This window comes from Hemitrygon akajei, chromosome 4 (genome assembly GCF_048418815.1).
Source record: "Hemitrygon akajei chromosome 4, sHemAka1.3, whole genome shotgun sequence".
NCBI lineage: Eukaryota > Metazoa > Chordata > Chondrichthyes > Myliobatiformes > Dasyatidae > Hemitrygon > Hemitrygon akajei.
The window spans coordinates 2744275-2757046 of record NC_133127.1 but is presented as its reverse complement, the minus strand read 5'-3'; the positions used below and the strand labels follow the sequence as shown (position 1 = coordinate 2757046).

Below are 12772 nucleotides of genomic sequence, written 5' to 3'. Positions count from 1 at the left end.
TCCTCTACACTCCCTCATGGCACCCACTGTACAAGTCCTAAGCTGGAATGACTTTTCAAAATGCATATCTCACACTCCAGTTTCCTCCCACATTCCCAAAACGGATGTGTTAGGAAGTTAATTGGCCGCATGGGTGTATTTGGGTTTGTTGGGCCAGATGGGGCTGTTTATGAACATTTATTTATTCATAAATAAATGAAGCATTGTTCATTCACGTCCAAATCATTAACAAAATTGATGAAAAACAAGGGTCCCAACAGCAACCCTCGTGGCACACCACTCACTGGCATTGCTCTTCCCCACCCTCTCTACTGGCTCCATGGAAACGTAGCAGTTAGCCCCTATTACAATATGGGACATTTAAGAGTTCAGAGTTCAACTCCGATGCCAGAAGTTTGCACAGTGCTCTGCACGGTACCAGCATCAGCAGATTTGCTCTTGTTTGGTTTTGGTTGGTAGGTTAATTTGTCTTTGCAAATTGTCCTGTGATTAAGCTACTGTTTAAAGGTGGGATTTGGGCAGCGCAGCTCAAAGGGCCAGAAGGGCCTGTTTTGTGCCATAACTCTAAATAAAAAGATTCTGAGATCCTCTCCAGGTCCTTCCCAGTTCGGGCAGAATCTCCCACGTTTGGATGGACCTGCTGAATATTCCTCATGCTCTGTTTCAAGCAGTAGGTCCAGACGGATGTGCTTGGCCAGCACTACACCCAGCTCCCACTCCCTGGTGACTGTTTCATTGCTGCTTTCTCCTCAGTTCCTGCCAGCAGGCACGGTCTGTAGACCAAAGCGGGGAGAATGTGACTTGCCAGAGTTCTGCACAGGCCAATCCCAGGACTGCCCTAACAATCAGTACTTGAAAGATGGTCACACGTGCAGCAAAGGAAATCTCTACTGCAGCCAAGGGACCTGCCAGTCTGCGGATCAGCAATGCCAGGACATCTGGGGTCCAGGTGAGTACTAGCTTCTCATAGTCACCAGCTTCTATCCCCAGCAGCAGATAACTATCCAACACAGAAACACAACTGGATGACTATCCTGAACCTTACAGCATCCACAATGCCCTTCAAATCATGGATTGTGCAGGATTTGAGTGACCTACCCCTCTGTGACTGGGTCAGACCTGGTCCCAGAAAATCCCAGGTGGGGAGGTTGAGAGTCCAGGGGACTGGAGTGACCGGGGTCAGCAGCAGTACAACGCAATACATAATGGAGAAAGAAAAATGCAATTATGATAAATATATATGCATATGTTAAATAGGAAGTGCAAAAAAAGAGAAATAAATAAGTAGTGAAGTGGTGTTCATGAGTTCATTGTCCATTCAGAAATGAGATGGCAGAGGGGAAAAAAACTGAGTCTGTGCTTCTGTACCTCCTTCCTGATGGCAGCAATGAGAACAAGGCATGTCCTGGGTGATGGGGGTCTTTATGACGGACACCACCTTCTTGAAGCATCGCTCCTTGAAGATGTCCTGGATACGGTGGAGACCAGTGCTCATGATGGAGCTGATTAAGTTTACAACTCTGAATCTTACTTCAATTCTGTGCAGTAGCCACCACCACTTCCCCAGATGGTTATGCAGACAGTTAGAATGCTCTCCACAGCACATCTGTAGAAATTTGTGAGAATTTTGAGGGACATGCCAAATCTTCTCAAACTCTTCATGAAATTTAGCCACAGTCATGGGCCTTCTTTATAGCTGCATCGTTATGTTGGGATCAGGTTAGATCCACAAGATTTTGATGCCCAGGAACTTGAAATTGCTCAGAGTCTCCACTTTTGATCTTTTGACGAGGATTGGTTTGTGTTCCCTCGTCTCACCCTTCCTGAAGTCCACAATCAGTTCTTTGGCTTTAATGGCGTTGAGTGCCAGGTTGTTGCTGCAGCACCTCTCAACTAGCTGGTATATTCTTGCTCCTGAACACCTTCTCATCACCATCTGAGATTCTACCAACAGTGTTTGTGACATCAGCAAATTTATAGATGGTATTTGAGCTTACCTAGCCACACAGTCATTAGGGTAGAGACAATAGAGCAGTGGGCTAAGGGCACATCCTGTGGTGCAGCAGTGTTGATTGTCAGCGAAGTGGAGATGGTGTTTCCCATCTGCACAGGTTGTGGTGTTCCAGTTCGGAAGCTGAGGATTCAGTTGAAGAGGAAGGTACAGAGGCCAAGGGTCAGGATTTTTTTGATCAGAATCACAGAAGCGATTGTGTTAAATGCTGAGCTAAAGTCAATAAACAGCATCCTGATGTAGGTGATCCAAGGCCATGTGAAGAGCCAGTGAGACTGCATCTGCAGTGGACCTACTTTGCTGATAGGCAAATTGCAGTGGGTTCAGGAGTTCATTCTAGCCATGACCAACCTCTCACGATGGTCATTAAGGCAGCTCACACTGCTCTTCTTAGGTAATTTAATTAATTTATTTAAATCTTAAATCCATCCCACAATGTGAGGGAGTAAAAATCTTTATGTTATGACTCCATTGCAATGTACAGCCACGTGAATTTGTAAGCCTAATGGCTTGTAGAAAGAAGTTGTCCTGTCGGTCCTGGCTTTAATGCTGCTGTACAATTTGCCAGTCAGAAGCAGCTAAAACAGGTTATGGTTGGGGTGACTGGAGTTCCCGATGATCTTTCACGCCTTCTTTATGCACTTGCTGTTGTGAATGTCCTCAATGGAGAGATGTTTGCATTCACAGATGTGCTGGGCTGTCCGTACCACTCTCTGCAGTGCCCAGCGATCAGGGTTGGTGCAGTTCCCGTACCAGCTGGTGATACAGCCGGTCAGTATGGTCTCAGTGGTGCCCCTGCAGAAGGTCTTGAGAATTTGGGAGCTCATGCCAAACTTATTCAGTTCCTGAGATGGAAGAGACACTGTTGTGCTTTTTTTGCCATGTAGCCGGTGTGTACAGTCCAGGTGAGATCTGCAGTGATGTGTATACCGAGGAACTTGAAACAACTCACCCTCTCAACTGCAGACCCATTGATGTTGATCGGGGCGAGCCTGTCCCTGTTCCTCCTGTTTTTTGTTTTTTGGGGCATTGAAGGAGCGAGAGGTTGTTAGTGGTGTCAGGGTGTCACCCTCTCCTCTGTAGGATGTCTCATCACCGCTAGAAATAAGGCCGATCAAAGTCGGGTCATTTGTGAGTTTGATCAGCAGGTAGGAGCTGTGTGTGTCAGTACAGTCGTGGGTGTAAAGCAAGTAGAGGAGGGGACTTAGGAAACAACCCTGGGGGGCACCTGTGTTGAGGGTCAGAGGTATTTGGGTATGTATTGAAATGTAGAAACAGAGAAAACCTACAGGCCCTTCAGCCCACAAAGTTGTGCTGAACATATCCTTATCTTAGAACTACCTAGGCTTACCCAAACCCTCTATTTTTCTAAGCTCTATGTATCCATTCAGGAGACTCTTAAAAGACTCTATCGTTTTCACTTCCACCACCACCACCAGCAACACATTCCACGCACTCACCACTCTCTGCGTAAAAAACTTACCCCTGACATCTCCTCTGTACCTACTCCCCAGCACCTTCAAACTATGCCCTCTCGTGCTAGCCAATTCAGCCCTGGGAAAAAGCCTCTGACTATCCACATGATGAATGCCTCTCATTATCTTGTACACTTCTATCAGGTCACTCCAAGGAGAAAAGGCAGAGTTCACTCAACCTGTTTTCATAAGGCATGCTCCCCAATCCGGGCAACATCCTTGTAAATCTCCTCTGCACCCTTTCTATAGTTTCCACATCCTTCCTGTAGTGAGGTGACCAGAACTGAGCACAGTACTCCAAGTGGGGTCTGACCAGGGTCCTTTTTTGCTGCAACATTACCTCTCGGCTCCTAAATTCAACTCCACGATTGATGAAGGCCAATACACTGTGTGCATTCTTAACTACAGAGTCAACCTGCACAGCTGCTTTGAGTATCCTATGGACTCGGACCCCAAGATCCCTCTGATCCTCCACACTGCCAAGAGTCTTACCATTAATACTATATTCTGCCATCATATTTGACCTACCAAAATGAACCACTTCACATTTATCTGGGTTGAATTCCATCTGCCACTTCTCAGCCCAGTTTTGTATCCTATCAATGTCCTGCTATAATCTCTGACAGCCCTCCACACTATCCACAACACCTCCAACCTTCGTGTCATCAGCAAAATTACTAACCCATCCCTCCACTTCCTCATCCAGATCATTTATAAAAATCACAAAGAGTAAGAGTCCCAGAACAGATCCCTGAGACACTCCACTGGTGACCGACCTCCATGCAGAATATGACCCGTCTACAACCACACTTTTTCTTCTGTGGGCAAGCCAGTTCTGGATCCACAAAGCAATGTCCCTTGGATCCCATGTCTCCTTACTAAGGTATCCTTTGCATGGGGTACCTTATCAAATGCCTTGCTAAAATCCATATACACTACATCTATGGCTCTACCCTCATCAAAGTGTTTAGTCACATCCTCAAAAAATTCAATCAGGCTCGTAAGGCACAACTTGCCTTTAACAAAACCATGCTGACTATTCCTAATCATATTATACCTCTTCAAATGTTCATAAATCCTGCCTGTCAGTATCTTCTCCATCAGCTTACCAACCACTGAAGTAAGACTCGCTGGTCTATAATTTCCTGGGCTATCCCTACTCCCTTTTGTGAATAAGGGAACAACATCCACAACCCTCAATCCTCCGGAACCTCTCCCGTCCCCATTGATGATGCAAAGATCATCACCAGAGGCTTAGCAATCTCCTCACTCACCTCCCACAGTAGCCTGGGGTACATCCTGTCTGGTCCCGGTGACTTATCCAACTTGATGCTTTGCTAAAGCTCCAGCACACCCTCTTTCTCAATATCTATATGCACAAGCTTTTCAGTCTGCTGCAAGTCTGCACTACAATCACCAAGATCCTTTTCCATAGTGAACACTGAAGAAAAGTATTCTGTACCTCTGCAATTTCCTCAGGTTCCATACACACTTTCCTACTGTCACACTTAATAGGTCTTATTGTTTCACGTCTTATCCACTTGCTCTTCACATACTTGTAGAACGCCTTGGGGTTTTCCTTACTCCTGGCTGCCAAGGCCTTCTCATGGCCCCTTCTGGATCTCCTAATTAAGGAAGTGGTCAGAGCTCGTCCCAGTAAATTCAGGCTCAGCTGAAGATGGTAGGAGAAATTAAAATCAGAATCAAGTTTAAAATTATGTGCATATGTCATGCAATTTGTGGTTTTGCAGCAGCAGTACAGAGCAATACATTATAAAAAAACTATATATTACAAGAAGAAATTTCTATATAAAAATAAACATAGTTCCAAAAGCGAGTAAAAATGGTAGCAATGAGAAGAGAGCATGTCCTGCGTGATGGGGGTCTTTGATGATGGATGCCTCCTTTCTGAGACATCACCTTTTGAAGGTGACCTCAATGTGGGGGAGGCTAGTGCCCACAATTGAATTGACTGAGTTTACGACTTTCTGCAACCTTTGCCGACCCTGTGCAGTGGCCCCTCCATACCAGATGGTGATGCAACCAGTTAGAATGCTGTCCACAGTGCATCTGTAGACATTTGTGAGTCTTTGGTGACACACCAACTCCTGAAACTCATAACTAAAACTCGTTCCATGCACTCCATGTGGAAAGGAAAGGGGGGAGGGCAGTAGACCATGGCTGGGAGGAAAAGTGGTTGCTGGCTTGAATTCTCACTGTCGGTCCCTCACACTCTGCTTCTCACACCTGCTGTAAACTTCTCCCACCCTCTCAAGGAATAAAGACCATAAGACCATATTTGCTAAAAAGAGCAAATCTATTTGATAAAAAGTGCTTTGCTCAGTGGCCAATCCAAACATTATTAAGTTTTCAGAGGAGGGGACTTTAATCAGGTCCACTGCTCGAGGATAAAATGTAGCAGCGAGTCAGTACAACCAAAGAGCTTTGACCAGCTGCCAATTGGAGCAAATTAAAGGAAGGCAGGGGCAAGTGCAGTGGCCAGTGACTGAGCAGACAGAACCAGAGTGGTGATCTTGAGGCTTTAGCTCTTCAAGGCTTCAGCAAAGAATCGGAATGAGAATCAGAATCAAAGAGGCTTCACTCTGAGAAAGCAAAGGAAAGAAAAGCTCAAGCTTTTTTGTTCTCTTCCTTATATCTGCTCAGCTAGGGACAGCAGAGATGCCAGGCAGGAGAGTGGAATGCTCCTCTTGTGGGATGTGGTAAGGCAGGGAGGTCTCCAGTTTTACTGGCGACAACATCTGCACAGGATACATCGAGCTGCAGTTTCTAAAAATGCACGTTAAGAACATAAGAAATGGGAGCAGGAGTCAGCCATCTGGCCCATTGAGCCTGCTCCGCCATTCAATAAGATCATGGCTGATCTGGTCATGGACTCATCTCCACCTACCTGCCTTTTAATTCCCCGATTATGCAAAAATCTATCCAACCTTGTCTTAAATATATTTACTAACGTAGTCTCCACTGCTTCATTGGGGAGAGAATTCCACAGTTTCACCACTCTTTGGGAAAAGTTTCCTTCTTATCTCTGTCCTAAATCTACTCCCTCAAATCTTAAGGCTATGTCCCCTAGTTCTAGTCTCACCTACCAGTGGTAACAACTTTCCTGCCTCTATATTATCTTTCCTTTTCATAATTTTATATGTTTCTATGAGATCTCCTCTCATCCTTCTTCATTCCAGCGAGTATAGTCCCAGGCAACTCAATCTCTCCTTATAGTCTAACAACCTGGTGAATCTCCTCTACACTGCCTCCAAAGCCAGTATATCCTTCAAGTATGGAGACCAGAACTGCACACAGTACTCCAGGTGCAGCCTCACCAGTACCCTGTATAGTTGCAGCATAACCTCCCTGATTTTAAATTAAATTCCTCTAGCAATGAAGGCCAACATTCTATTTGCCTTCTTCATAGCCTGCTGCACCTGCAAACCAACCTTTTGTGATTCATGCACAAGCACTCCCAAGTCCCTCTGTACAGCAGCATGCTGCATTTTTTTACCATTTAAATAATAATCTGCTGTTCCATTTTTCCTTCCAAAGTGGATGACATCGCATTTACCAACATTGTACTCCATCTGCCAGACCCTTGCCCACTCACTTAACCTATCTATATCTCTCTGCAGACTCTCTGTATCTTCTGCACAATTTGCTTTTCCACTCAATTTCGTATCATCAGCAAACTTAGATACACAACACTTGGCACCCTCTTCCAGATCCTTAATGTATTGTTACGTACCCCGTAACTGGGTGTCTTCCCAGCAAAGATAGAAGTATCCGTTGGAGTCTGGTACTATTTTCAAAACAGTGTTTATTAGTAAAATATACAAATCAATATCAACAATGCAAATATACAGATAATACACGTTAGCAATACTAAACCTAAAAGTGTGGGTATAATAATAATCAATAATAAACAAGCTCTATTATTAGGGGATAATGAATTATCATGGGAAAGTATAAAGTTCAGTTCAGTTCATGTAGGCTGAGGTAGTTGTTGATTCTTTTGTTGTAACCGTTGGAGGGAGAGAGAGAGAGAGGGCGAGCAAACAGTGACATCCACAATCAGTCAAACCTTCCTTTACGATCTTGATCCATCGATGTGTTGTTGTGGCCATTCAGGTATGACCCCTCTGTCCTTTAACTAGACCATTCTTCTATGGTGGACTCGTCACCCAGGCAAGGGTGGACACACACACAAGCCCCCCACCGGCCTCGCTATAAACACTGTGAGTTAAAATTGACCGAACCTTCGTTCGGTCTCCGATGCCCCCACACCTTCTCGTGGGTTCCAACACTGAAGCAGTGCTCACTAGTGTGTCTCCTGGTGTGTCTCCCCAGACCTCACTTTTATCCCTACTCACAGGGTCTCAGGTGTCAATCAGTTTTGAATGGCTTAGCCCATCAAACCAGCCCACTCCGGCTGTCCACTGAGGAATTTTAATGAACAGAATGGAACCAAGTAAACAATCCTTCTCAGAAGCCATAAGTCTTACAGGAGTCATAATATGGTGGAACAACAAGTCTCTTTCTCCCTGTGTTATCTCTCCCTTATCTGAAGCAAATGTTCCAGTCCCAATATGGTTTTGTTCCATCTCTTTCTCTCTCATTAGCAGCATGGCAACAGTAACGGTTTGTAATTCTCCCAGGGGGGGAAGGGACATGGGCAACTCTGTACCCTTCTGCCCATCAGAGTTGTTCATCCTTCGTAACAGTATATCGTGAACAGTTGCAGGCCCAGCACCGACGCCTGCGGCACACCACTCACCAATGATTGCCAACCAGATTAACACCCATGTATCCTAACTCACTGCTTTCTATTAGTTAACCAATCCTCTATCCATGTTAATACATCACCCCTTATCTTATGGATAAGTCTTTTATGTGGCATCTTTTCAAACAGCTTCTAGAAACCCAAGTAAATAACATCAATCTGTTCCCCTCTATCTACTGCACTCGTTATATTCTCAAAGAACTCCACTAAGTCTGGCAAATAGGACCTGTTTTGCTGAATCCACGCTGTGTCTGCCTGATGGGTCCATTTCTTTCCAGATGCCTCACTATTTCTACTTTAATCATAGCTTCAAGCATTTTCCCAACTACAGATGTTAAACTAACTGGCCTGTAGTTACCTGCCTTTTGCCTACATCATTTTGTTGAACAGTGGCATGACATTTGCCATCTTCTAATCCACTGGGACCTACCCAGAGTCCAGAGAATTTTGGTAAATTATCACCAAGGCCTCTACTATAACTTCTGCCATTTTTTTCAGTACCCTGAGATGCATTCCATCAGGACCAGGGGACTTACGTATCTTCAGGCCCACAAGTTTGTTCAGCACTACCTCTTAAGTGATAGCTATTGTATTGAGGTTCTCAACTCCCATTGCATCCGTAACATTTCTCTTTGGCATGTTAGACATGTCCTCCACCATGAAGACCGAAACAAAATAGTCATTCAAATCCTCACCCATTTTCTCATTACCCAATATCAATTCCCACTTCTCATCCTCCAAGGGATCTACATTCAGTTTAGTCACCCTTTTCCACTTCATATAATTATAAAAGATTTTACTATCCATTTTTATATTTTGTGCTAGTTTATTTTCATAATCTAGGTTCCCTTCCTTTATTGCTCACTTCATGGTTCTTTGTTGCTTTCAAAGTTTTCCCAATCTTCCAGTTTCCCCCTACTCTTGGCAACTTTGTACACATGAGCTTTTACCATAGAACCACAGAACACTACAGCACAGTACAGGCCCTTCAGCCCTCCATATTGTGCCAACCCATATAATCCTTAAAAAAAGTACTAAACCCACACTACCCCATAACCCTCCATTTTTCTTTCATCCATGTGCCTGTCCAAGAGGCTGTTAAATACCCCTAACGTTTTAGCTTCCATCACCATTGCTGGCATTTCAGGCACTCACAACCCTCTGTGTAAAAAACTTACCCCTGATGTCTCCCCTAAACTTCCCTCCCTTAATTTGGTACATATGCCCTCTGGTGTTTGCTATAGGTGCCCTGGGAAACAGGTACTGACTATCCACCCTATCTATGCCTCTCATAATCTTGTAGAACTCTATCAAATCCGCTCTCATTCTTCTACGCTCCAAATAGAAAAGTCCCAGCTCTGCTAACCTTGCTTCATATGACTTGTTCTCCAAACCAGGCAACATCCTGGTAACTCTCCTCTGCACCCTCTCCATAGCTTCCACATCCTTCCTATAATGAGGTGGCCAGAACTGAACACAATTTAGTTTGATGCCTTCCTTTATTTCCTTAGTAATCTATGACTGACTCTCACCACCCTTAATGTCCTTGCTTTTAACTGGAATATACTTCTGTTGAGCACCATGAAAAATCTCTTTGAAAATCTTCCACTGTTTCTCAACCATCCCACCACATAGCCTGTGTTCCCAGTCTACACTAGCCAAATCCTCCCTAATCCCATTGTAGTCTCCGTTGTTCAGACATAATACACTGGTTTTAGAGTGAACTATTGCACTCTCCACTTGTACGTGAAACTCAATCATACTGTGATCACTCTTTCCAAGGGGATCCCTAACTACAAGACCACTAACTTTACCAGTCTCATTGCACAGGACCAGATCTAAGATAGCAGGTTCCCTTGTTGGTTCAGCAACATGCTGTTCAAGAAAGTCTTCACTGATGCATGCTATGAAGTCCTTTTCAAGATTGCCTCGAACAACTTGATTCACCCAATCTATGTGCAAGTTAAAGTCCTCATGATAACTGCTGTTCCATTCTTACATACCTCGTGTTTATTGTAAGGCAACATAGATACCAGAGAGGTAGTAATGGGGGACAATGAAATAGCTGATGATAGGAATAAGTACTATACACTAGCAGTATGATGGAAGCTTCAGGTGTAATGAAGTATGTGACGTTACCGTAAATTGAGAGATCTCATTGAAACCTACCGAATGTTTAAAAGACTAGATAGGGTGGATGTGGAGAGGATGTTTCCTATGGTGGGGGGATCCAGAACTGGAAGACACAGCCTCAAAATTGATAGATAATCTTTTAGAAAAGAGGGAAGGAGGATTTTATTTTAGCCAGAGAGTAGTGAATCTGTGGAATGCTCTGGCATAGACTGGGGTGGAGGCCAAGTCTGTGCATATATTAAGGGTGGAAGTTGATCGTTTCCTGATCAGTCAGGGCAGCAAAGGATATGGCGAGAAGGCAGGTGTATGGGGTTGAGAGGGATCTGGGATCAGCCATGATGGAATGACATAGCAGACTCAATGGGCAGAATGGCCTAATTCTGCTCCTATGTCTTATGGTCTAGAAAGAATGTTCTTGGGAAACTGAAACATCTGAAGGTGGGTAAGTCTATTATAAGATATTAATAAGGTTGAAAGAGTGCAGAGAAAGTTTACAAGGATGTTGCCAGGACTTGAAACTGAGTTACAGAGAAAGGTCGAATAAGTTAGGACTTTATTCCCTGGAGCTTAGAAGAATGAGGGGAATTTGATAGAGGTGTATAAAATTATTATGGGTATAGATAGAGTGAATGCAAGCAGGCTTTTTCCACTGAGGCCAGGGGAGAAAAAAACCAGAGGACATGGGTTAAGGGTGAAGGGGGAAAAGTTTAAAGGGAACATTAGAAGGGGCTTCTTCACACAGAGAGTGGTGGGAGTGTGGAATAAGCTGCCAGATGAAGTTGTAAATGCGGGTCACTTTTAACATTTAAGAAAAACTTGGACAGGTACATGGATGACAGGTGTATGGAGGGATATGGGCCAGGTGCAGGTCAGTGGGACTAGGCAGAAAAATGGTTTGGCACAGCCAAGAAGGGCCAAAAGGCCTGTTTCTGTGCTGTAATGTTCTGTGGTTTTATGGTTCTAAGTCACCTAGCCCAAATGATGTACACCCCAGAGTTATGACAGAGGTGGCTGAAAAGATCATGGAGGCATTAGTAATGCTCTTTCAAGAATCACCAGATTCTGGTATGGTTCTGGAAGATTGAAAAATTGCAAATATCACTTCACTCTTCAGAAAAGGTGAGAGGCAGAAGAAAGGAAACTACAGGCCAATTACTCTGATCTCAATGGTTGGGAAGATTTTGGAGTCAATTAAGGATGAGATTTCAGGGCACTTGGAGGCACATGATAATGTACACCATAGTCAACAAAGGAAAATCTTTCCTGACAAATCTGTTGGAATTCTTTGAAGAAGTAACAAGCAGGATAGACAAAGGAGAATCAGTCAATGTTGTATACTTGGATTTTCAGAAGGCTTTTGACAAGGTGCCACACATGAGGCTGCTTAAGAAGCTACACGCCCATGGTATTACAGGGAAGATTCAAGCATGGACAAGGAAGGGCTGATTGGCAGTAGGCAAAGAGTGGGAATAGAGGGCTTTCTGGTTGGCTGCTGGTGACTAGTGGTGTTCCACAGGGGCCTGTGTTGGGACCAATTCTTTTTACGTGACATGTCAATGATTTGGATGATGGAATTGGTGGCTTTGTTGCAAAGTTTCTGGACAATGTGAAGATAGGCGGAGGGGCAGGTACTTTTCAGGAAGTAGAGATGCTACAAAAGGACCTAAACAGATTAAGAGAATAGGCAAAGAAACGGCAGGTGGAATACAGTGCCGGGAAGTGTACAGTCATGCACTTTGGTAGAAGAAATGAAAGAGTTGACTATTTTCTAAATGGAGGAAAATTACAAAGAACTGAGTTACAAAGCAACTTGTGAGTCCTTATACAGGATTCCCTAAAGGTTAATTTGCAGGTTGAGTCTGTGGTGAAGAAGGCAGATGCAATGTTAGCATTTGTTTCAAGAGGACTAGAATATAAAAGCAAGAATTTAATGTTGAGACTTTATAAAGCACCGTGAGGCCTCATTTGGAGTATTGTGAAAGGATGTATTGAAACTGGAGAAGGTTAAAAGGAGGTTCACAAGAATGATTTCAGGACTGAATGGCAGAGCAAACTTGATGGGTCAAATGCCCTAATTCTACTCCTATATCATCAGCCGCTTCTTTGCCCATTCTCTTAATCTGTCTAAATCCTTCTGCAGCCTCTCTGCTTCCTCAAAAGGACCTGCCCCTCCACATATCTTCATCTCGTCTGCAAACTTTGCTACAAAACCTTCAATTCTATCATCCAAGTCATTGCCATATAACGTAAAAATAATTGGTTCTAACTCAGACCTCTGTGAAACACCACTCTTCAATGGCAGCCAACCGGAAAAGGCTCCCTTTAATCCCATTCTTTGCCTCCTGCCACTCAGCCAATGCTCTA

General features: G+C 44.1%; 1 protein-coding gene across 1 annotated transcript in view; it reads left to right on the top strand.

The window, feature by feature from the left end:
- Window positions 1–12772, top strand: part of LOC140725866 (disintegrin and metalloproteinase domain-containing protein 12-like) — a 175279-nt gene that overhangs the window by 150327 nt on the left and 12180 nt on the right. The window contains exon 15 of the mRNA XM_073041810.1: window positions 754–949. Coding sequence (XP_072897911.1) covers window positions 754–949 — 196 coding nt within the window. The remainder of the gene's footprint in view (window positions 1–753; window positions 950–12772) is intronic.